Source organism: Panthera leo, chromosome B1 (assembly GCF_018350215.1).
Source record: "Panthera leo isolate Ple1 chromosome B1, P.leo_Ple1_pat1.1, whole genome shotgun sequence".
Lineage (NCBI taxonomy): Eukaryota > Metazoa > Chordata > Mammalia > Carnivora > Felidae > Panthera > Panthera leo.
In genome coordinates this window covers 148,901,908-148,927,638 of record NC_056682.1, presented here as the reverse complement: position 1 = coordinate 148,927,638, position 25,731 = coordinate 148,901,908, and the positions used below count along the sequence as shown (strand labels likewise).

Sequence of the window (25,731 nt, the reverse complement as noted above, 5' to 3'; positions counted from 1 at the left end):
ATCAATACACAAAAATCAGCTGTGTTTATACACACATATTTGAACAATCTGAGCATAAAATTAAGAAAACAATTCCATTCCCAAGAGCAACCAAACAAATCAAATACTTAGGAATAAATCTAACCAAGGAGGTGAAATATTTGTATGTTGAAAACAACAAAACATCATTTCTTCAAGAAACCAGAGAATATCTAAACAAGTAAAGTCATACCATGTGCATGGATAGAAAAACTTAACATGGTTAAGTTGTCAACATGATCTAAAGCAATGTACAGATTTAATGCAATGCCTATCAAAATTCTAACAGACTTTTTTGTACAAATGAAAATCCAATCCTCAACTTCATATGGAACTGCAAGAGCCATAAATTGACAAAACAATCTATGAAAAAGGATAAAGTTAAAGGACTCCCATTTTTCAACTCTGAAATTTGAAATTTACTATAAAACCATAGTAAATTAAACAATGTGGAACTGGCAGAAGAGACATATAAACCAGTGGCATGAAAGACAGAATAAAAGTTAACCCTCACATATATGATCAGTTGATTTTCAACAAAGGTATAAGACCAGTAGGGAAAGGAGAGTCTCTGAAAAAGTGCTGGTAAAATCCCGATATCTACATGCCAAAGAATGAAGTTAAAACCCTATCTTACACCGTATACAAAAACTAACTCAAAATGGATCAGAAACCTAAACTTTAGAAGAAAAACTATGAAACTTATAGAAGACAATATTGGAGGAAAACTTCATCACATTGGATTTGGCTTTGATTTCACAGATATGACACCAGAGGCATAGGCAACAAAAGAAAAAAATGGACTTCATCAAATTAAGAACTTTTGTGCATCAAAAGATACTACCAAGAAAGTAACACAACATACAGATTTGGAGAAAAGCTTTGTAAATCATGTATCTGATAAGGGATTAATGTCCACAATACATAAAGGACACCTAAAACTCAACAACAAAAACCCAATTCAAAAATGGAAAAGGACTTGAATATATATTTCTCCAAAGAATATATACAATGGCCAATAAGTACATGAAAAGGTGCTCAACATCATTAATCATTAAGGAAATTGCAATCAAAAGCACAAAAGATATAACACTTCAAATCCATTAGTATAGCTATTATTTAAAAATTGGGAAATAACAAGTGTTAGTGAGAATGTGGAGAAATTGGAACCCTTGCACATTGTTGGTAGGAGTGCAAAATAATGTAGTAGCTATGAAAAACAGTTTTGTTTTTCAAAGAATTAAACATAAAACTCTCATATGACCCAGTGTTTACAATCCTACCTACATATCCAAAAAAAACCCAAACAAATGAAATCAGGGACTCAACGAGATATTTGTACACCAATGGTCATAGCAGCATTATTCACAACCACCAAATAAATGGATAAACAAAATGTGGTATATACACACAATGGAATATTATTCAGCCTTAAAAAGGAAGGAAATTCTGATATGATACAACATGAATGAACCTTGAGGACATAATGCTAAGTGAAATAAGGCAGTCAGAAAAAGACAAATACTGTATGATTACACTTAGATGAGGTACCTAGAGCAGTCAAATTCATAGAGACAGAAAGTAGAATAAAGGTAACCAAAGTCTGCCAAGTCGGAGGAATAGGGAGTTAATTGTTTAATGATACAGAGTTCATGTTGGAGATGATGGACAGACACATTTGAGTTAAAAATAGTAGTAATGGTTCTACAATATTGTGAATGTATTTAATGCCACTGGATTGTATACTTATAATACATTAAAATGCTAAATATCATTACATATATTCGACCACAATAAAAAAGACATTGCTTCTTTTTTAAAAAATGTTTTATTTATTTATTTTTGAGAGAGAGAGAGCACAAGCGGAGGAGGGGCAGAGAGAGAGAGGGAAGCACAGGATCTGAAGAAGGTCCCAGGCTCCAAGCTGTCAGCACAGAGCCCAACGTGGGGCTCAGTCTCACGAACCATGAGATCATGACCTGAGCTGAAGTCAGACGGTTAACCAACTAAGCCACCCAGGCACCCCAACAATACTTGCTTCTATGTCACTGTCAAGTTTATAACAAAAGTTCAAAACACTTACAAATTCCTAAAGGGAATGTAACATCCTTCTCCTTTGCCTCTGGAAACGTTGTTTAAAAAAATTCCCTTTAAACGTTGTTTAAAAAAATTTTAAACGTTGTTTAAAAAAATTACCAAAAATTCCCACAAAGGCCTAATAACACCAATATGTAGTTATTCCATATACAGATTGTCTGTTTTTATTTCTTCACCTACTGAGAATGGCCCTGATGATGACAGTCTATTAGGATTATTGCAAGCGTTTGAAAACATAGTTGCCGTTTCAGTGCTTTAAACATTCATTACTTAATCATTTAAGGCCTTATTTTGTTCATTTGTTACAGGGAGGCATTGAACTAGGCTAATTCTGAGTAAGTGTCTCATTTTGAAAGGATGTGCTTCTGAAAATCTTCTAATAGATTAAAGGTATTTATTTTGACAGGTTCTGTGGAGATACACAGGAAAGAAACCAGACACATTAGGACCCAATACCCGGCTATATGAATGGATTCCCCAGAATGATCTTCTTGGTAAGACCAAAGAGAAGCAAAACTAAACAGAGCTGAATGAGGGATCCTCTGAATGATAATTTAGTAACGGATCAATCCAACAAATTTGTGTTAAAAACAAGCAAAAAACTCTTTAATTTCTTCTTCGCATTTCTTCTGGAACTTGTTAAAGAAAAAATTCTTCATGATACTTGTTAAAAAGTGTGAGGCACACTTTATTCAAGACCATTATGATGAATATAGATACTAGTTCATGGACTTTTGCAGTGAAGCAGAGAGACTGGACTCAACTCTGAATACAATAAGAAAAAGTGGGGATCTTATAGCCAAGGAGCAGAGTGGGGGTCACTGGGTAGAAGAATACTAAGAGGAAACATCAGGGCAAGGGAGGGATTCTGGCTACACCAACCTAAGCAGATTCTTGCCGAAAACAGACCAGGGTCATCAGACACCACCTGGGGAAGGTGAAGGATGAGGAAACCAATCAGATATAAATATGGGTGATCAGATACCAAACTGGGGGAGTCTAGCTAAACTGATTTAGTAGGATTCTTGCTAAAATTGGGCAATGCAGAGAGAAATTCAGAAGCTCCAAAATCAGAGCCTAGTTGAGAAGAGAGTTCAAAGAAATTTGACTAGAGTTTGGTCAAGGAGCAAATCTTTCCCGAGCTCTAAATTACAATCAAAATAGAATTCTCCCATTTATGACTCCTCAGAGTCAGAGTCGACACACATTTAGATCAGGCTCTCATTAACTCTTGCATAAAATACTGCAGCAGCCTCCTGGTTCTCTATATCCACTTACTCCCACCTCTCTTCTTTCCTCTTCTGTTTGAAAAAAAAAAAAAAGAATCCTATTCACCATCTCTAAGATTATAAATGTCTCTATACTACTATAAAATCAAATGTAAAATCCCATTTTATTAAACAGAGTGCTTCGTGAACTTTCCCTAATTTATCTTCCTAGACTGTTATGCCAACATTCTCCCACTGAAACCCTGTACCTCCCACCACTCCTTCCCTTATCCATACAAGAATTTCATTTTTTAAATCACTCCATCCTTTTTTTTATTAATTCCTCACCCCAATTTGTCCAACTGGCAACTACTCTCCATCATTTAAAGTCCACATAGACCTTCTTAGAGGTTTGTGAAATGACTTACTTGCTAGAGTAAGTAATTGCTGCTTAGCCTGGAATAACGAATTGCTGCTTTCTTTAGATCTTACAGGAATTTATATATAGTCTCATGGCACAGAATTGTGTAGAAGATGCTGCCTAAATCATAAGAGACTTTTAAAGACATAGAACGGGTGCCTGGGTGGCTCAGTCAGTTAAGCATCCGACTTTGGCTCAGGTCATGTTCTCACGCTTCGTGAGTTCAAGCCCCATGTAGGGGTCTGTGCTGACAGCTTGGAGCCTGGAGCCTTCTTCGGATCCTGTGTTTCCCTCTCTCTCTGTCCCTCCCCAGCTCATGCTCTCTCTCTTTCTCTCTCTCTCTCTCTCTCTCTCTCAAAAATAAATAACCATAAAAAAATGGAACAAACTGAGGGTTGCTGGAGGGAGGGAGGGAGGGAGGGGGCTAAATGAGTGATGGGCATTAAGGAGGATGCTTGTGGGATGAGCACTGGGTTTTATATGAAAGTGATGAATCACTGGATTCTACTCCTGAAACCAATACCACATGGCATGTTAACTAACTTGAATTTAAGTATATGTTACCTAATTGAATCAATGGTTTATAGGTGTCACGATTTTCTGTTTCTGAAACTCTCACAACTTTGAATAATGATATGTTTTTTCCTCTTAGGTCATCCCAAGACCAGAGCTTTTATCACTCACTGTGGAACCAATGGGATCTATGAAGCTATTTACCATGGGGTCCCTATGGTGGGAATTCCCATGTTTGGTGATCAGTATGATAATATTGCTCGTATGAAAGCCAAAGGGGCAGCTCTTAAAGTAGACTTACATACAATGACAAGTTCGGATCTACTTAACGCTTTGAAGGCAGTTATTAACAACCCTTCGTAAGTATAGAATATATTCTTTTCTGAGAAGCATCTGGTGTTTTAAAAGGAGTAAATTGTTTCATTCAATTTTTAAACTGACACTTTTTTGAGATGGAGAGAGAGGGTGCAAGTGAGCAGGGGGCAGGGCAGGAAGGAAAGAGGGAGAGAAAGGAGGGGGTGAGAGAGAGACAGAGAGAGAGAGAAGCAGGGCTCACCTGAAACAGGGCTCATGTTCACCGAAAGTGGGGCTGGAGCTCACCGGATGTGGGACTCAAACTCACCGTGAGATCATGACCTAAGCCGAAGTCAGATGCTTAATGACTGAGTCACCCAGGTGCCCTAAGCTGACACTTTTAGGTAATATCAAATTCAATTGTTTTATACTTCTCAAATTTTATGTAGGCCTTTTGATTCACCTACCGTTAATAGGTAATAGATTACAACCTCAAAGAAATATTGTTTATTTAAAGAAAATAAGTTATTGTTGAAGAGACGCAGATCTTTATTTTTTACTAACAATTTTATTGTTTATTTCTTAAAAATTGCAAATATTACCAGTATAAAGAATTAGGCAATGTAACAAAAAATAGAGAAATAAAAATAAAAAATAACTTTCCTGATGCAGATATAACTAGTTAGCAGTAGAGAAATATTTTGCTAATCTATAAATAGGGAAGAAAAAGAAATAATTTTATAAAAATTGGATCATGCTACTTTTTGATTAAAAAAATTCTATATTGGGGTGCCTGGGTAGCTCAGTAAGTTAAGCGTCTTGACTTCAGCGCAGGTCATGATCTTACAGTTTGTGAGTTTGAGCCCTGTGTCTGGCTCTGTGCTGACAGCTCAGAGCCTGGAGCCTGCTTCAGATTCTGTGGCTCCCTCTCTCTCTGCCCTTCCCACATTCGCATTCTGTCTGTCTCTCTCAAAAATAAATAAACATTAAAATTTTTTTTTAAATCCTATATTGGTATATACTAACTTAAAACAAGAGAAAGCAGATACATTACAATTGAGAGATCCAAACAGCAAGATGAAGACCCTAGCCTCTCTGTTGCCTGGCAAAGGTCAACCTTATAGAGCCCTCCAGGAAAGAAAACAGCTCCAGAAAAGAACTAGAGTCCACTTAACAAATTTTAGCAACACATCAGAACAACAACAACGACAACAACAACAACAACAAACTGAAAATAACATCCCAAGAAGAAAAGGAACACAGATTCATTTTGCTTGCATCATCCCACTCACACTCCAGCTCAAACTCAGGCAGGGGGAGAGGGGGCCCCTTATCACTGGCCTGCCCCTCAATACTGCTTCCTATCACTAGCTCGTTCCTAATACCTTGCTTAGCAAATGAGATCAAAAGTCTGTATTCTCAGCCTACATATTCTATATTTCTTTTTTTTTTTTTTAACTTTCATTTGTTTTGAGAGAGTGAGAGAGAGCTCGTGAGTGCACATGAATGGGGAGGGGCAGAGAGAGGGAGGGAGAGAGAATCCAAGCAGGCTCCACACGGTCAGCAAGGAGCCCCATTCAGGGTTGAACTCACAAACCGTGAGATCATGACCTGAGCCAAAACCAGGAGCCAGAGGCTTAACCCACTGAGCCAACCGGGTGTCCCTCTACATTCCTGTTTCTAAACTTTTTAATGGTATTTCCAATTAGCAAGTCTTTTCTCCCTTACTTCCAATTATTACTTAAACTACAAACAATTCTGCTGATAGGGCCAACGTATCTAGAAATCTCTCAAGAGGAAATAAATTGTCATAGGCATTCTGTACTCGATATCATTTATGACAATTTCTTATATAATTATGTAATATCCTTTTACTGATAGAAACATAATTTTAGGTATCTCATGTTCTTAATGAATTTTTTCAAATTGCTATCTATGTATCCAATCTTTAGCTATAAAGAGAATGCTATGAGGTTATCAAGAATTCACCATGATCAGCCTACAAAGCCCTTGGATCGAGCAGTCTTCTGGATTGAATTTGTCATGCGCCACAAAGGAGCCAAACACCTTCGGCCAACCTCCCATGACCTCACCTGGGTCCAGTACCACTCGTTGGATGTGATTGGGTTCCTGCTGGCCTGTGTGGCTACTACTATATTCCTGGTCACAAAATGTTGCCTGTTTTGTTGCTGGAAATTTGGTAAGACAGGGAAGAAGAACAAGAGAGAATAGTTTAATAGTTTAGATAGAAAACAGGGCCCATCTGAATTAACCAGCCAGTGATTTGAACAGATTCCTTTCCTAGTTTTCCCAGTTCTTGTCCATTCCTCAGCTTATGAAGTCAAAGGTCAAAGAATCACCCAAGGAGTTCACCACATGATTTAGAGTTAAGATGTATAATACCTTATTCTTTAAAAAGAGAAGATAAACACATGGAGGTTCCTACTACTAAAATCCTAGTACTTTATTCACTTGTTTTAGCTCAACAAATTAGGATGGTGTTTGAGAACTCAGGAATGCAATAATAAATTCTATTTTCAGTACCAATCATATTAAACCTTTTCTAAATACTTAACATCATTTTGCATCCAGTATGTTATAATGATTGCATATTCTCTAAACTAGACAAAGTAGAAAAAAAGCAGAGGTTCCCTTCTAATAGAAATATTAGGAGATTCAAAGTTTCTACTCTGCTGGGAATCATGTTTTAAAACCATTAATTTCATCTCATATGACACATCGATCTTTGTTCCCCTTGGAGTACAAAACACTATCTTTTGTCTTTGATTTGAAGATTGCCCTTGATTTAAAAATTAATAATAATAGTACCAGATTTGTACCATAATACTTTGTGACTTTAGAGAACTAGTTGATTTCGATTACTTAGAATTATAGATGGTATGGTGGAACAAAACCAAACAATTATAATTTAATACCTGCCCTTTACTCTTCCCACCAATTTTACTTATAATATCCATGTTTGGAAAGAAGAGACAAAACTATAACTCTTTAACTGCACTGCAGATAATTTGAGGGGGGGGGATATGCATTTCTCAGAATTCTGTCTGCTGTGGGGATGATTTCTCCATCTAACAGAAATGCAGTGGGTTTTCCCATTTCATCCTTTCCCTTACCCCAGCACTTCTCCTGGTCCTCTCAAAAACTGTACTGTGACCACTATACCAAGCACAAATAGTTAGGCTTCTTGATAACTAGCATTCGCCAGAAATCTGCAGTAAGCATGAGGATATACATTGAATTTCAGTAGAAGTAAGGATTCTCTCTCCCTTTCTTTTCTAAAAAAACTGTCTTCCAGTACATCTGCCAGTTCTTTACCCTTGAGGTTGAAGAATTATTTAATCCAACTGGAATTATGTATTAAACAAACTCAGTAAATGATTTACCACAGTTTGATATTTATAATCCAAGTTTAATAGACCTAAAATTATAGCTGCATCTTAGAACAATATAAATCATTTGGAGGATTATCTGTGTTTTACAGGAATAGTGGCCTAAATAACAGCAAGGCAAACAATTCTTAGGCGTTAAATTAACAATAAAGAAATATAAACAACATATTTTCTCAATTTGATGAATTTGAAAATAATTATGATGCTTTGAAGAATAAAGTTTCAAAATGTAAACCCTAATGCTGCTTGGTTTAAGATCTATCAAAGCAATGTATCATATTGCTGAATTATTTTATCTGGCAATTAGATAATGTGCTTTCCTATAATAGTCTTTAAAATCATAGCTTAAAGATATTCCTTCTCTTTTTTGTTATAAAATGACATAAAGGAGTTACAGTAAAGATTTGCATACCTTGTTAGCAATTACCGAGTTTATTCAAAACAACTACCTTAACAATTAAAGGAATATTTTCTACCTTGTGGAGATGAAAGCTTTTCTTAAAAAGAAATATTTGCCTATTTAAATAATCTATAAAGCATAATATTAAATATATAAACTCTGATAATAATTTTAGGTATACAAAGGCTAAATAAAACCATTGAAGCATTACATTTTTTCCAGTTTAAGTTTTAATAAGAACACATTTTTCAGGAGTTTAATGACTTCTGGCTTTTCTAGTCAATTAAAACGTAGATCATAATTTAATTGAAAATGCTAATAGGTAGATGTAATTGTTTTGTACATGAGCACATATGTTAGCACAAAGAATGTTCTACATGTGAATAAAAATTCATTCATATTGTATGTTTTGATTTTTAAACTTGTTTGGCTTTTTCAATGAGGGATTTGTTTCTGTTATATTCTACATATTTTATTTTTTAATTTTTTTTTGACGTTTATTTTTGAGACAGAGAGAGACAGAGCTTGAAGGGGGGAGGGGCAGAGAGAGAAGGAGACACAGAATCGGAAGCAGGCTCCAGGCTCTGAGCCATCAGCGCAGAGCCTGACACGGGGCTCGAACTCACGGACCGCGAGATTGTGACCTGAGCTGAAGTCGGACGCTTAACCGACTGCGCCACCCAGGCACCCCATATATTCTACATATTTTACCAAAAGTAATGATTCACCTGCAGGCTCAGATCTACCATACTCCCTACATTAAAGGGAATAGTATTTGTGAATTTCTTTTTTGTATTTGTGGTATTTTATTTTTTAAAAAAATTAATGCTTCTTTTTGAGAGAGAAAGAGAGAGAGAGAGCACAAGCAGGGGAGGGGCAGAAAGAGAGGCAGACACAAAATTCAAAGCAGACTCCAGGCTCTGAGCTGTCAGTACAGAGCCTAATGCTGGACTTGAACTCAGGAAGCATAAGATCACGACCTGAGCTGAAGTCAGAGGCTTAACTGACTGAGCCACCCAGGCACCTCTATATTTATGATATTTTAAACTGTTGTAGTTGAGACTAAAATGTGTCTGCTGCCTATGGGACAGAAAAATGTAAGTTCCACAATTTACACTGAATCACTACGTGCCTTCTAATCTCACTTTTATTTTCTCCCCGGGTTCTTTGCTTCTCAGTCCCACTTCAGTTCTGCCATTGTTCTGATTCTGGCTCTAAACGCAGCTAAAGAGACTGAAATCTTAATCTCTCACTTTAATTCCTGTCAATTATTTTTCCCAGAGACGGTCCTTTCCTCCGCTCAGTTGAACTCCCTTCACATATGATACCAGCAATCCGTATGATACCATGAAATGCAGACACTTATTTTTTTACTTTTAAAGTGATTGTCAGATTATCAAATCATGATTCTTTGACTAAGGGAAGCTACCCACTCTGTCCTGGGGAGCCTTTATGCTGATTAGCATGCCTCATTCTAGTTCCTGTCTCCTTTCCAAGGACTCCTAGACATAAGAGTTTGTATTAACACTTTAATTCCAAGTATATGCTCCCATTTCTTTTTTAAAAAAACCCTATGTTGACTTTCTTTCATAGATGAGGAAATTCTTTCTTTATAGGAAATGGAAGAATTTGCCCAGAGCTCTGGGGAAGATGGTATTGCAATGCTTTCATTGAGATCAGTAATCAAAAATCTCACAGAAGAAAACACAAACATAATCAGTGGCCCTTGCCCAGATCTTATGGAAAGTTAGATAAACTTTAAACTCTATCATACTATACATTGCTTTCTACAAAAGGAGGTAATATTTCAAAATGCACGTGTAACCAGATATCTTTTTACTCATTTGCTTAAATTCTGCAAATCTTGCTTTGGATTGCTTTCAGGAAGTTATATGTTATAAATTAAGGATAAAATTCGGGCAGTATGGCTAGGAGCAAAAGAATTTCTAAATTCATCCATCAGGCAGGCTTTATTCCCATTGGAGGGGGTGGGGCAGTTTCAGAGGGAGTCATGTTACTCCCACTACCTGTTAACCAGTGTAGAATTGGCAAAGTGTTGAGTTTACAAGCTCTGACTCTAGATTAAAATGACCTCTAACTCCTGCCTTTGCTCATATTCCCTCTTTTGCCAAACCAAATGCAGTGTAAAATTTGGGAATAGCATACTTATTTTATCTCCTGAGAGAGATTCATAGGCCATGATGAGTCCACTAAAACTCTGTGGAGTAGAGGAGAAAAACCAAAAGCCAGTCCAAAATCGCTAGTCCTTTTTCTAGTTTCAGGTGGGAAATGGCAACAAAAATGTTGGGACATAGGTTCCTGAATTTAATGTTTCCTCACTTGCCCATCCAGAACGTGATCAAGCCAATCAATCCAATTTCTTCTAAAAAATAAGGTTAACAACTCGAACATTCTCAGCTGGGGTAAGAGTGTACAGATATACACTTGGTTAAAAAATAAGTGGGCAGAATTATGTCTAACCTAGGAAAAAGAAACAAACACTCTTCTCCCTCTGCAATCTTAGTGTTTTTCTAAAATTATAAGATCAGCTTTCTCATTGTTTTTGAACTACATGCCAGGCTCATGCCTGATCTAAACTCCTTCCAAGAAACCTACACTACTTATATCACAGTGTTATTTTAGAAATGACCTAGCATATAGTACATAACAACTTGTAATTTTAAAAAATGCCCTAGGGGCACCAGAGTAACTCAGTCGATTAAGCGTCAACTTCAGCTCAGGTCATGATCTTGCCCTTAGTGGGTTCGACCCCCGCATGGGGCTCTGCTGACAGCTCAGAGCCTGGAGCCTGCTCTGTGTCTCCCTCTGTCTCTGGCCTCCTCTGCTAGCGTTCCATCTCTCTCTCTCTCTCTCTCTCTCTCTCTCTCGTGCATATGTGTATAGAACGGTTATATCTTCTTGATGAGCTCACCCGTTTATCATTATATAATGACCTTCTTTGCCTCTTATTATCAGTTTTGGCTTAAAGTGTATTTTGTCTAATATAAGTGTAGTTGTCCCCCCTCTCTCTTTTTAAATTTTTATTTATTATTATTATTATTATTATTATTATTATTTTGGTTTCTACTTGCATGGAATATCTTTTTCCATCCCTTCACTTTGAACCCATGTGTATCCTTAAAGTGGAAGTAAGAAGCTTTTAGGCACCGTATAGTTAGCTGGGTCTTTTTTTTTTTTAAATCCATCAGGCCACCCTGTGTGTTTTGATTGGAGAACAATCCATTTATATTTATTATAATCATTGATTTGTAATGATTTGGTAATGCCATCTTATTAATTGCTTTCTGGCTGTTCTGTAGTTTTATTGTCCTCCTTTTACTTTCTTTCTGCCTACCTTTGTGGATAGGTGATTTTCCATGGTTGTGTGCTCTGATTCACTTCTCTTTATCTTTTGTGAATCTACTATAGGTTTCTGCCTTGTTGTTACTATTAGGCTTACATCAAACATCTTATAGATAAAAACAATTTATTTAAACTGATAACAACTTAAAGTCAATTGCATAAAAAGTTCTTCCCTTTACTCACCCCTTTTATTTTGATGTCACAATTTACCTCTTTTTATATTGTGTATTCATTAACAAATTACAGTTGTCATATTTATTTTTAATTCTCTTTTCCTTTAACCTTTATATGTATATTTACTATTTGACTACTGTGTTGTATATTTTCATATGTTTTCATTGAAAACATGTCGGGTAAAGGACTTTTTCATTTAATTTCAGCTAAAGTACTCCTTTTCACTGTTTCTTGTAATGTGGATGTGTAGTAATTTTTATTTTAAAGAACTTCTTTCATTTCAGCTAAAGAACTCCTCTCAGCATTTCTTACAATGCAAATATGGAATAATGAACTCCCTCAGCTTTTATTTGTCTGGTAAAGTCTTTCTTTCTTCTTCAATTCTGAAGGATAACTTTGCCCGATAGGGGATTCTTGACTGGAAGTTTTTTCTTCTACCACTTTCAATATATCCTTTCACTTCCTCCTGGCCTGTAAGGGTTTTGCTGAAAAAAATTTGCTGATAGCCTAATGGAGGTTCCTTTCTAGATTACAATCTTCTTTTCCCTTGCTTTCAGGATTCTCTCTTTGTCTTTGATTTTTGACAGCTTCGTTATAATATGTCTTTGAGAAGATTATTTTGAATTGTAGTTATGGGTGCTCTATTAGTTTTGTTAAGTTGGATATCCAAGTCTCTCTCTGGTTTGAGCAGGTCTCAGCTAGTATTTCTTTAAATGAACTTTCTGCCTCCTTCTCCCACTCTTCTCTTTCTGGAATTCCAATGATTCACTTATATGTAGATAAGTTTTCTTTTTACTGATGTTCTATAGACTTTTTCCACTGTATTTTTTTTTTTTTTTTTAATTCTCCTCTGATTGGCTTATGTCCAAATTCCTATCTTCTAACTCACTAATTCTATCTTCTGTTTGGTCGATTCTGCTGTTGATGGTCTCTATTAAATAAATATATATTTTTTATTTCATCCACTGTATTCTCCAGATCTACAGTTTCTATTTGATTCTTTTTTATTTCCATCTTTTTGTTAAATGTGTTATTTTCTTCATGTATCATTTTTCTGATTTTATTGAATTATTTATGGTTTTTTTGGAGCCAATAAACTTTCCTTAAAATGGCTATTTTGAATTCTTGATTGGGTAAGTTGCAGAATTTTGAGTCTTTGTGATAGTTACTGGACACTTTTGTGACCTTTTGGTGATGCCATATTTCCTTGATTTTTGATGTTCCTTGGAGTTTTGCATTTGAGGTTATTGGTCACCTCCTCCAATTTTTACAACTGCTAACAACTGAGAGATACATTACATTGGTTTTGCTTATATCTGGGGCTTTCTCAGTGTTGTATGGATACGCCTGTTTCATGCTTCTTGCCCCCTTTTGTGGCAGAAACCTTAAGCTTCTTATGTCTTTTCCAGATCTTAAAGCTCATCAGGCCAGTTGCTTGAAACTTTGCTTTTGTTTTCCTAAAGAGACACTACAGTTCAAGTTTGTGGTTTCTCCCTTGCCCATAGACCTTGGCTAATTTTCTGTGCACGATCCCTTTCTAACAGAGCTTACTTTTACTGCCAATCTCAGATGTATGTCCAAGTAGCCATTCACAGAGTTGGGGGAAGTGTGAGTTTGGCCTTTGAGCACTGAAAAAAAATTAAAAATAAATAAAAATCATTTCAAGTGCTAAACGTACTTTGATTATTGAAGTGTAAGTGCTCAAACTAGTTTAAAGAATATTTGTTGGCAAATGCTCACCATATTTTAATTAAATGTGATTTACTTCCTACAGCTTCATCACTCACTGAAAACAGAAATTCTAGATTTGAATCTTAGAGTCCAGCTTTGATCAGGTTTGGAGAGATCAATAGTGCTACATCCATCCTTAGAATCCCTCCTTATGCAGGCAAATTCCTTCAAAGGGAATGGCCAGAATTTTGTGTTTGAAAAATAGATCACCTCAAAAAGAAATTTACATTAGATTTTAAATTTTATTATGGTATATGGAGCTATTTAGGAAAGTTGTTTCTTTCACAACTTACAGTAATTTTTCCTCATGGCTTTAAAGATATTTTACTTAGATCTTCTCCCTCTACACATATCCTTCAATAGTGAAAGTTCTCAAATGCAATTCATCTAATGAAGTTAAAGTCTTTGAATAATTATTCTTTCAAAATTGTAGGCTGTATTGTGTTATTGAAAGTGTTTTTATAAATAAGTTGTATATAAAGCTATTTTCCCCGTAAACAAAATTTAGGTTCTCTTTTCTCATTCTTTCTATGTTTTCTCAAAGCTCTTTCTTTCATCTCATCTCTTTAACATATAAACACGGAGTCTTTCAGCAGAGGTGATATTAAAAATAACTCCTTCTCTGTGTTTTAAGTAATATAAGTCTCTAATAAATGACAAAATAAAAAATTATAAAGATATTGGGAAAAATTAGAATCTAATTCACAAAGATTTAACAATTCCTCACAAAAATTATTTCATGAGTTTTCTATGAGGAGAGACGTGTAAATATCTCAGTTGATCAAGAAGTTCATGATCTAAGATCTATAATAACAAAATAGTCTTAATCTCACAGCCTAAATCCATTTCAAAATAAAACTCTAATGATATGTTCCTGCCAGGAAAGTTTACAACAGGATTTTTTTAAGTTCATATAAAAAGTATGAGGTGATTTTAGGGAAAAAATAACATTTTTAAACTGGTACATATAAGTTTGGTATATTTCCTAATTAAACTTATCAGTAAAAATTATCTCACTCCAACTTAAACTATAAGAAAACCCTTAGGGTTACAGTTACTTAGTATTTTCTTTGCAATTCAGATCATTAAAGATCTTTCCAATGATTGTCCTTAAGAATATCTTCTAATTACAAATTTGTCATTATTTCTTAACCAAACGTCCTTTCCCATTTCTTATCTTTCTTAAAGTAATTAGGCATTCAGTGGAATTCTAATTCCATGCTTTAAAAAATAGTTTTGAATGAGAAATATATGGAAAAGTATTTATCCCGTTTAAGAATATAAACTCCCAACTCAAAGGAACCAGCATATTTAATGAAAAATATACTTACACTTGAAGACATCTGACATGAGTTTCCTTAAACAAGGAGACAACCAAATAAGCATAAAATAGAAAAATAAAACACTGTAATTAGCTTTTTCAACCACACACACGCGTGTGCGCGCACGCGCGCGCGCGCACACACACACACACACACACACACAGTGTTCTTTCTTTTCCTCAAATAATCTGGAGAGCTCTAGAGGAAATGACCATGTATCTAATTCACCAGCCCCCAGCTAACATACCATAGCACTTTTTTCTGAAACTGGGGCTAAAAATGTGAAGAAATCATTACTCAAATAATAAAGTGAGGCATTTCAAATCACATATTTTATTTTCTAACTTTATGCTTTGGTTCATTTTTTTAAATTCCCTAAATCAGACATTATTTTGATTATATCTGTTATTCACCACAGAATTGCTAAAAAACCACTAATCTACAGCCAGTGAACTTATCTGTTATCAGTATTATTTGTGCAATGTTAATAGGTGCATCCTGGCATGAGTGTAAACTATTTTGTTCTTTATTAGGGGAAAAGGGTGCTTATTTTGTTTTCTTAATCTTAGGCAGTCTGGAAAAATAAGAAGGTGTGCACTCTCTCAGTTCAGTAAGTCACCAAACATCTATATTAAGAATATTCCTGGGGTGCCTGGGTGGCTCAGTAGGTTGAACATCTGACTTCGGCTCAGGTCAGGATTTCATGGTTCGTGAGTTGATGGTTCATGTAGTCAGTTCATGGTTCATGACAGCTCAGAGCCTGGAGTGGGCTTCAGATTCTGTGTCTCCCGCTCTCTCTGCCCCTTCCCCACTTGCTCTGTCTCTCTCTCTGCAAAATAAATATACATTAAAAATATTTTTAAAAAAAGAATATTCCCTTGCCACAAAGCTTCTTCAGTTTCTGCTTTAATTTGTCTACTCAAGACTATTCCTAGTTGTTTGCACTGCTTAAAAATAGGTTTGGACTTCCATTTCTGGTCCTTATGGTGTTACTGTGGGCAGACTAGACCTCTACTGTAAATAAATAGAAAATGCGAAAATTATATATAACAATTATTTTCAGACATTGAATATTAGGCATCACAGGAAGATGATAACTAAAAGAAGGTAAACTAATGAAGTGAATCTTAAGGTCTCTCCAGTTTTCTGACTATAGCCACTATGTAATTTGCAAATTCAAAATAGCCCACACTATTTTCTACTGAAAATTAAGATACTGAGAAAGGGCTTTGTTTTGACACGCAAAAGTCAGTTTTCACACATGACCTTAAACTATCTTGATTTTAATACCAATTTATATCTCTCAGCCTTATCAACTGTTTTAAATGCTAAAATTCCAGGTTAATGGAATGTGACCTTTCCACAGAGCCCATGCAGATAAGAAAGATAAAGTAATTCTCAGTATACGTGGCTATTGCTGTCAGGGAAAATAGCCAGAGTGGAAAAGATCCAATTTGGGAAACTGGCACCCTCAACTATTCCATATCAGGGATACAGTGTTCGACTCTATAGCTAGCAGATTGGATATTCTTGACACTCAGTTTAAATAGTAGTTAGATCACTTTGGTAAATAGAAGTCCATACATGCAGGCCTAAACATGGCCTTACTGTCTGCTATGATGGTCACTTCGTTAATTTGTTATTGGGGCCAGCACTGGGATGGCTGTTTATAGAGACTGGCTGAGTGATTTTGCCTACTTTAGTGTTTAGCACCTATTCCATGATAGATGTTCTCTGGTGGGCATTAACATGGCATCTCATGGTCAAGGGTTCTAACAGGGTCCTGAAACATGCCAGGATTTCTTTTTTTCAAATGCATGTAATCCTTCAGTCCAGATGGCATCATCTGGCTGTGCTGTTATTCTCCTAGGCTTGCCAGAGATTCCACACGTATAGAATGTGCAAAGCCTTTTTGGCTGCCTATATATTTTACCCTTAGCTCTGCCTGCTGTATATAACCATATCCATAGCTTTACATGGGTTAGGACTGCCTGGTTGCCACTCTGACCTTACTGCTCATTGTGATCATTGTGACCACTTGGCTTCTAACAATTGAGTGCTATCAACTTGTTTTTGAGCTGTTTTGTAACTACAAACAGACCTGGCCATCAGAAGACACCACACTGAACATTCCTTATAACTTCAGTCAGTACACAATCACTGGCAGATTTTCCAGATTTATGTAGCATCTCTATCTTAATATATGCACTTCTCCAAGCCCTTTGATTCCTTCTTCCACTGTTTCCCATGGCACTTCCAGCATGTCAGTTTCACTTTGTGTGGGCCATTCCTTACCACTGCTTCCTGAAGTGTGAACAAAGGTATTGAATTCTATGTCCTGAGAGAGAGTGCTCCAAAATAAAACTATGCTTCCTTCTGCAAGCTTATATTCCACTTTCCTAAATCCAGTCCCTCAGCATATAGTTCTCTATATAATTTCCCAGTTCCTACTAGGAGATATTGGCTATGTCCTCCAGTTTTTTGAGTTTGAGTAATATCTTCCTCGTTACAACTGGCAGTGAATGAGCCAGCTCCAAAATCCAATCTCAGTGTCTACTCTGATTCCATTTTTTTTTTTTAATTTTTTTAACGTTTATTTATTTTTGAGACAGAGAGAGACACAGCATGAACGGGGGAGGGGCAGAGAGAGAGGGAGACACAGAATCGGAAGTAGGCTCCAGGCTCTGAGCCATCAGCCCAGAGCCCGACGCGGGGGTTGAACTCGCGAACCGCGAGATCGTGACCTGAGCCGAAGTCAGACGCTTAACCGACTGAGCCACCCAGACGCCCCTACTCTGATTCCATTCTTGATTCCATTATCAAGCTGAAGATAAGCTTGCAGGGAGATTATTAAGGAGTGATCTTGGAAACAAAGTCTGTGAAAATGAAGGATTTGAAGCAAGATTGAACAGTGGAAAAAACAGAGACAGGGCACCTGGGTGGCTCAGTTGGTTAAGCATCTGACTTTGGCTCAGGTCATGATCTCACAGTTTGTGAGTTTGAGCCCTGCAATGGGCTCGGTACTGACAACTCAGAGCCTGGATCCTGCTTTGGATTCTGTGTCTTCCTCTCTCTCTCTGCCCCTCTGCTTTTCGTGCTCTCTCTCTCTCAAAAATAAACACTTTAAAAAAATTTAAAAAGATGGAAAGAAAAAAGAAAAAAAAGAGACTTACAGTATCCCTCCCCTTATCCACAGTTTTGTTTTCTGTGGTTTCAGTTACCCCTGGTCAACTGCAGTTCAGAGGCAGATGATTCTTCTGACATATCATCAGAAAATCAAAGGTAGTCTAGTGCTATATCGCCATGCTTACATCATTCACTTCACTTCATCTCATCACATAGGCATTTTATCATCTCATGTTATCGCAAGAAGAAGGGTGAGCACAGTACAGTAAAACATTTTGAGAAAAAGACCACACTCACAGAACTTTTATTACAGTATACTGTTTTAATTTTTCTATCTGTTATTTAGTTACTGTTGCCTAATTTATAAATTAAAACTTTAGCTTAGGTATGTATGGATATGGAAACATAGCATATACAGGGTTTGGTACTATCTGTGGTTTCAGGCATCCAGTTAGGGTCTTGGAACATATCCTTGCAGATAAGGGGTGGGGAGACTACTGCAATGAAGCTTCAGCCTAGGTCTCAACCAACCCAATCTGAAAGTAAGATCACCTTTAAGAGTTTCCCCAAATTGAAATGAAGAGTCAGGCATTGGATATGGGCTGCCCCAGGAAAAAGACATCACTTTAGACTATATAGTTCTGTTCAGCAGAAGCAGCTCTTAAAGGAAGCTGATAGATGAGAGCTGTCAATCTTCTCAGCAGCGGAGGAATAACTTCTATATTCCCAAAAGGAGAATCTGGGTAACACATCAAACATCCACCAAAGGGCATTGCCATATTAAAGGATGTTGCAACTCTGTGGACAATGCTTTGCTTAGAATCTTCTGTCCAAATCCTTTTTAAGAGAGAATCTCCTCTCATTTCAAGTCAACAGATTATTGATAGCAAGAAAACAAACCTATTCCATGACATGAGTCTTCCCCTTTCTACTTCTAATTTGAAGAGACTTCCTGATAAGATTTTTAAAATACAATTTACATGGATTACGAAGGTAGACTGCAAAACAAAGTTCAGAAGATACCTAGAGGATAAATACTTTGTCAAAGTGTTGAGGAAGTAAAACTAACATAAGAATTTTGCAAATGTTCAGAAAAGGAAAATATCATAATTGGGAGGTAGCATTTTCAAATGAATGAAAGTAATTTAAGTGGGACTCAAAGGGCACCCAAGTATGGATAAAAAGAAAAAAAAAGTAGTAGTAGTATCTACAGTCAGAAAAACAAAGGCAAAGAAATGAAATAGAGCTAAATATAACATGTAAAATATGGAAGAGGAAATTCAGAAAGCTGGTTTGGAAATGCTCAAATCAGAAAAGATTTGCTCTAACACAATGCTGCTTTCTTATCTGAAGATTCCCTATATGCAAGGTAGTTTCTTTCTAGCCCAGCGATAACAGTATTTCCAGTGATACTGGGATTAATTAGAGGCACATACAAATACAAGATAAGATCATCTACCCTTTTCCTTATTTGCTTACCGAAACCTCTACTGTTAGTTCGTACCAGTTATATTTTAACTACTTCATTCATTCATTCCTGTGTGTGAATGACAGCCGCATCAGAAGTTAAGAGAGGTTTATAAAAAAGGATTCATTTTACCAGAATGTCTAAGAAACGGACTTATCTTTCCGTGCTGTATTTTTATCTCAGCTGTGGGACCTGTGGCAAGGTGCTAATGTGGTGATTGGAATAATCATTAAATCAATTTAAAGACAATACTGTCTGAATTTGCTCAGAGGGGTCATGAGGTGACTGTTTCATCCTTGCGGATTCCACCACACCATCTGTTTTGAAATTTGAAGTGTATGCTACATCATTTACTAAGAATGAATTTGATTTGCTTGTCATGAAAAGTTCAAGATGTGGGTATATGAATTACCAAAGAGTAAAATGTGGACGTATGATTCAAAAATGCAAAAAAATAAATATTCTGATACTTTTCCAAAGCTCTGTGAGGGATGCAGTTTTGAACAAGGAACTTATGAAGAAACTGCAAGAATATAACTTTGATATTAGTTTTGGAGATGCCATTTCTCCTTGTGGTGAGTTACTGTCTGAATCATTTAACCTACTTTTGGTCTACTGTCTTTACTTTACCACTAGCAATATGTATGCAAAACTGTGGAAGGCTTACGTGATCTTCCTTTGTACCTGCTGTCATCTCAGAACTTAATGACAAAGTGATAATTACGAAGAGGGTGACAAATATGTTGCATTACTCCTATATTTTGACTTTGTATTTGAGACCTTTAATAAGAATTGGGATAAGCTTTACAGTGAAAGATAAGTCAGTAGTTTATTTATTACATTTTATCTAAAGTAGGTGGAAAGAAACCTTATTTTATATATACTGTACATAGATATACTACACATAGATACATAGATATAGTTGATATAGATGTAGAGTTTATATATATATATATATAAATATATATATATATATAATTTTTTTTTTAACGTTTATTTATTTTTGGGACAGAGAGAGACAGAGCATGAATGGGGGAGGGGCAGAGAGAGAGGGAGACACAGAATCAGAAGCAGGCTCCAGGCTCTGAGCCATCAGCCCAGAGCCCGACGCGGGGCTCGAACTCATGGGCCGTGAGATCGTGACCTGAGCTGAAGTCGGACGCTCAACCGACTGAGCCACCCAGGTGCCCCTATATATATATAATTTTAAACTAAAGAGAATTTATATTTTCTTAGGTTTAGTGTTGAAATGGATATATGATAGTTTCTCAATCAAAATTTATCAACCATTCAAGAGAACTTGTGTAAAGTAATCTAGAACTCTGTGACACTAGAGATGTCCCTCCACTTGACATTGATCTACTATATTAATATTCTTAAGGCTTTAATTATTTAAAGAGCACTGTGTTTTTCATAAATCCTGATGTCTCTGTTATTTATTGCTGTGTAACCCAGCATCTTAAAACTCAGGGTTTAAACCAAACATTATTTGCTGATCCTACAGACCAGCAATTTAGGCTGGGCTCAAGGAAATGTTTCTCTTTTGGGGCTTTCCTGGGCTCACTCATTAGGCCCCAGCTAAGGAAGAATGGTCCAAAAAAGTGTCACTCGCATGGCTAGGGTTTGCTAAATTAGCAGGACACTTTGATTCTCACTTCATATGGCCTATCCAAAGACAAGCATGTGCTTTTTCCAGTGATAGTAAAAGTCCACAAAAGCTCACATGAAAGTTCTAGGCCTAGACTTAGAAGTCATACTATGTCACTTTTACCACTGCTATTTGTAAAACAGGTCATGAGGCAAATCCAATCCAAAGATTGGAGAAATAGCCTCCACCTCTTGATAGAAGAACTTGCAAAGAATATGTAGCTATTTTCAAAGCACTACAGGAAGAAACTTCATTAAATATACTTATAAAATCAATGAAGGTCAGTTATGAGGAAACATATTTTCCAAACCTCTTTCTGTTTTAAAATATTCTTCATATATAAGAAATAATGACTATTTTGTGTGAACTTTACACTTGCTTGCCTTTACAATTAAAATTTACTGTGCACTTATAGCTAAGGTACCTTTCAGCTTTCAAAATCAAAGTCCTGGGGCGCCTGGGTGGCTCAGTTGGTTGAACGTCCGACTTCAGCTCAGGTCATGATCTCGCGGTTTGTGGGTTTGAGCCCCCAGTCGGGCTGACAGCTCGGAGCCTGGAGCCTGCTTCTGATTCTGTGTCTCCATCTCTCTCTGCCCCTCCCCTGCTCATTCTCTGTCTCTCTCTGTCTCTCAAAAATAAATAAATGTAAAAGAAAAAATCAAAGTTCTTATATCTCTCTTCTAGATTCAATTTTTTTTACTATTATATCTGTTCTAATTCTTTCATCTAATCATCTAATATCTCCATTAGAAAGGAAAATTGCTTCATTGTGGATAAGTTGTCTCTGGGCATTATTTATATTACTCCTTCCTTCTCAATGGATTAAAAATCATCTGCTAGGTAAATCTAAAACATTGGGGATTACATTAGAATTATCAATATCTGTTTTCTAATGCTAGATTAACTACTTACTCTCAGTTTTTTTCTGCTTGAAAAATAAAGCAAAATGTGAGGGTCCAGTATATTTGTCATATCTGAATGATTTCTAATCATGATCTTGTGAGCACATTCATTCAATAAAGAAGTTTATTGAGCTTCACCTATGTTTCCTGTTTAAAGGGGAAATTGATAAATATTTGTTGAGAACTTACTGTCTCCCGGGAAATCTTCTATGTCCTTCATATTTATTCACTCATGGAGGACACACATAGAAATTCTTTTTGTAGGCACTATTATTCTTCTCATTTTACGGATGTGAAAACTGAAGTACAGAAAGTTCAGGTAACTTACTCAAGTTCTCATAGGTAAGAAATGTTGGGATGGAATTGAAACACAGCAGTCTGGCTCCTGGACCTAACAAATTTGCATATTGCAATAACTGAAAGAAAAGAGAGAGACCCTAACTTCAAAACCTATTACTGGGAGAGACACTGTACTAAGTACCAAGTATACTATTATATAGAAGACCAAGAAAGTTAATTTTTCTTAATCTGAGTGGTCTTTTTTTTTTTTTTTGAGATAGACAGAGAGAGAGAGAGAGAGAGAGCAGGAGTGGGGGAGGGGCTGAGGGAGAGGGAACAAGAGAATCATAAGCAATCTCCACACCCAGCATGTGGCCTGATATGGGGCTTGATCTCATGACCATGAGATCATAACCTGAGCCAAAATCAAGAGTCAGATGCTTAACCAACTGAGCCACCCAGGCGTCCCCTGAGTGGTCTTTTTAACGGATGCTTTCCATTGCCAGCATATGTCACCAACTACCCAAACTTAACTTTACCAAAAAAAGTGTTCTCTTATGACAATTTACTCAATAGAAAGAGCATCTTTTTGTTGAGCAGTATTATAAACATTTTGGAAACCTAAGAAAAATATCCCTTTCAAATGGAAGTTAACTACCCTCACATAAATGTCACAATTATTCTTAGGAGCTAAAAGGTATGTCAGATTAAGGTTACTGAGAAAATAAAGCTCTTAGTTATTAAAACATTAACCTGTGACTATATATTTTGTATGAGGTTACTGGAGGCAGTGGGTTAGAGAATACAAGTAAGACTAAAGCCTCTAAAATAAATCTGCTAAAAATTAAAGAATCACAGGTCATAGAAAAGAAACTCTTCTTTTAGGTAAACCTAGAACATTGGGGACTTTTTTGACTCTCTGAGATTCCATTGCAAGTTCATGAAAGGTAATGTGAAGGAAAACAGGGCATTGAATGACAACTAAAGTAGAAAGCTGGATGGTAAATGAAGTGAGAAGGTGGGCAGATCCATGATCAAAAACCAAACTGAAACACAAAAAACACTAAAGAGATAATACTAAGACCAAAGTTTCTAAGATAAATCTGCTAAAAATTAACCAAGAATCACAGGTCATAGAGAATAATCTTTTAGATGATGCAATATACGGACTTACACAATAATACGAAAGAAACAGGGCATCAAGAGGCAAACAACCAAAGTAGAAAACCGGATGGTGAGTGGAATGGGTGGTTGAGTTGATGGGTCTGTGGGAATAAAAAACTAAATAAATAATCCAAAGTCATAAAGAAGCAAGGGAACCCTTATTTTGGGTAAATAAGGGGACAAAGATGCAAAAGACTGATGCAAATAAACATGTACAACAAGAAGATTTCCAGCTTAGTTCTCCAGAAGTTGTTTGCCTTTTCTTGAACAGGCACCAGTCACAGCACTGCTGATTTATTCTAGGCCTAGAAAGTGACAAAGGAGATCGCTTGGTTAAATTACAAATATATAAAAAGGAAAATTTACAACACTTTGAAAGTGAATCTCTCTTACCACCCACTCCACATGCTTAGTAATATTTATCTTCAGTTTTTTCATTTTATTATTTTTCTGGAGACCAGAGACACAAATTTAGAAAACATTTAATGGACTGAATCATGGAACAGTTCTTCGGCTCCCATTCTTTCCAGTTATCAAGCAGCCTTCCCTTTACATTAAATCATAATTAATACATGTCAGAATGTTTAACGTTTCCTCGAACAGATAAAAATACATGACATGGATGTGGAGGTGAAAGACATCATTTTATGTAGTGCATCTCATTCATGATGCACTTTACTGATTATAGAAAGTCCAGGAATTTGGTCCTGCAATAACTTTTCTTTTGTAAAATATACAGGAAAGGATGAGTCTGCAAAGCTATGGAAAGGGAGGCATGTTGATTCCTGGTGAGGTCTGCATCATCAGGGAGGACCTTTGAGCCACTGGGTTTTCTCTGCTTGCCTTTCCCTATACTTCTAAAGGAAATCAGCTTCCTGTTTTTGCTGTGGTGGCTGGCTGAGTGCAACTGAAGACCAGATTGAGATAAGTGTGATCAATGCAAATTTTTCATGCTACAGACCCATATTTAATATGGAAGATCAGGGTGAGATTTAGACAACACAAAAAAACCATAAAATACCTAGGAATAAATCTAACCAAAGAGGTAAAAAATCTATACACTGAAAACTATAGAAAGCTTATGAAAGAAATTGAAGAAGACACAAAGAAATGGAAAAAGATTCCATGCTCCTGGACAGGAAGAACAAATATTGTTAAAATGTCGATAGAACCCAAAGCAATCTACATATTCAGTGCAATCCCTATCAAAATAACACCAGCATTCTTCACAGAGCTAGAACAAATAATCCTAAAATTTGTATGGAACTAGAAAAGACCCCGAATAGCCAAAGCGATCTTAAAAAAGAAAACCAAAGCAGGAGGCATCACAATCCCAGACTTCAAGCTATACTACAAAGCTGTAATCATCAAGACAGTATGGTACTGGCACAAGAACAGACACTCAAATCAATGGAACAGAATAGAGAACCCAGAACTGGACCCACAAATGTATGGCCAACTAATCTTTGACAAAGCAGGAAAGGATATCCAATGGAATAAAGACAGTCTCTTCAGCAAGTGGTGCTGGGGAAACTGGATAGCGACATGCAGAAGAATGAACCTGGACCACTTTCTTACACCATACACAAAAACAAACTCAAAGTGGATGAAAGACCTCAATGTAAGACAGGAAGCCATCAAAATCCTTGAGGAGAAAGCGGGCAAAAACCTCTTTGATCTTGCCCGCAGCAATTTCTCACTCAACACGTCTCTGGAGGCAAGGGAAACAAAAGCAAAAATGAACTACTGGGACTTCATCAAAATAAAAACCTTCTGCACAGGGAAGGAAACAATCAGCAAAACTAAAAGACAACTGACAGAATGGGAGAAGATATTTGCAAATGACATATCAGATAAAGGGTTAGTATCCAAAATCTATAAAGACCTGATCAAACTCAACACCCAGAAAACAATCCAGTGAAGAAATGGGCCAAAGACATGAATAGACACTTCTCCAAAGAAGACTTCCAGATGGCCAAGTGACACATGAAAAAATGCTCCACATCACTCATCATCAGGGAAATACAAATCAAAACTATAATGAGATACCACCTCACACGTGTCAGAATGACTAACATTAACAACTCAGGCAACAACAGATGTTGGCAAGTTTGCAGAGAAAGAGGATCTCTTTTGCATTGTTGGTGGGAATGCAAGCTGGTGCAGCCACTCTGGAAAATAGTATGGAGGTTC

General features: G+C 36.5%; 1 protein-coding gene across 2 annotated transcripts in view; it reads left to right on the top strand.

Moving 5' to 3' along the window:
- LOC122218179 (UDP-glucuronosyltransferase 2C1-like) overlaps positions 1-8,194 on the top strand; it is a 58,133-nt gene extending 49,939 nt beyond the window's left edge. For both annotated transcript variants that reach the window (XM_042936248.1, XM_042936246.1), the window contains 3 exons: positions 2,522-2,609; positions 4,397-4,616; positions 6,504-8,194. In XM_042936248.1, the coding sequence (XP_042792182.1) occupies positions 2,522-2,609; positions 4,397-4,616; positions 6,504-6,783 (588 nt within the window). In that variant the 3' untranslated portion in view covers positions 6,784-8,194. The remainder of the gene's footprint in view (positions 1-2,521; positions 2,610-4,396; positions 4,617-6,503) is intronic.
- The last annotated feature ends 17,537 nt before the right edge of the window (positions 8,195-25,731 follow it).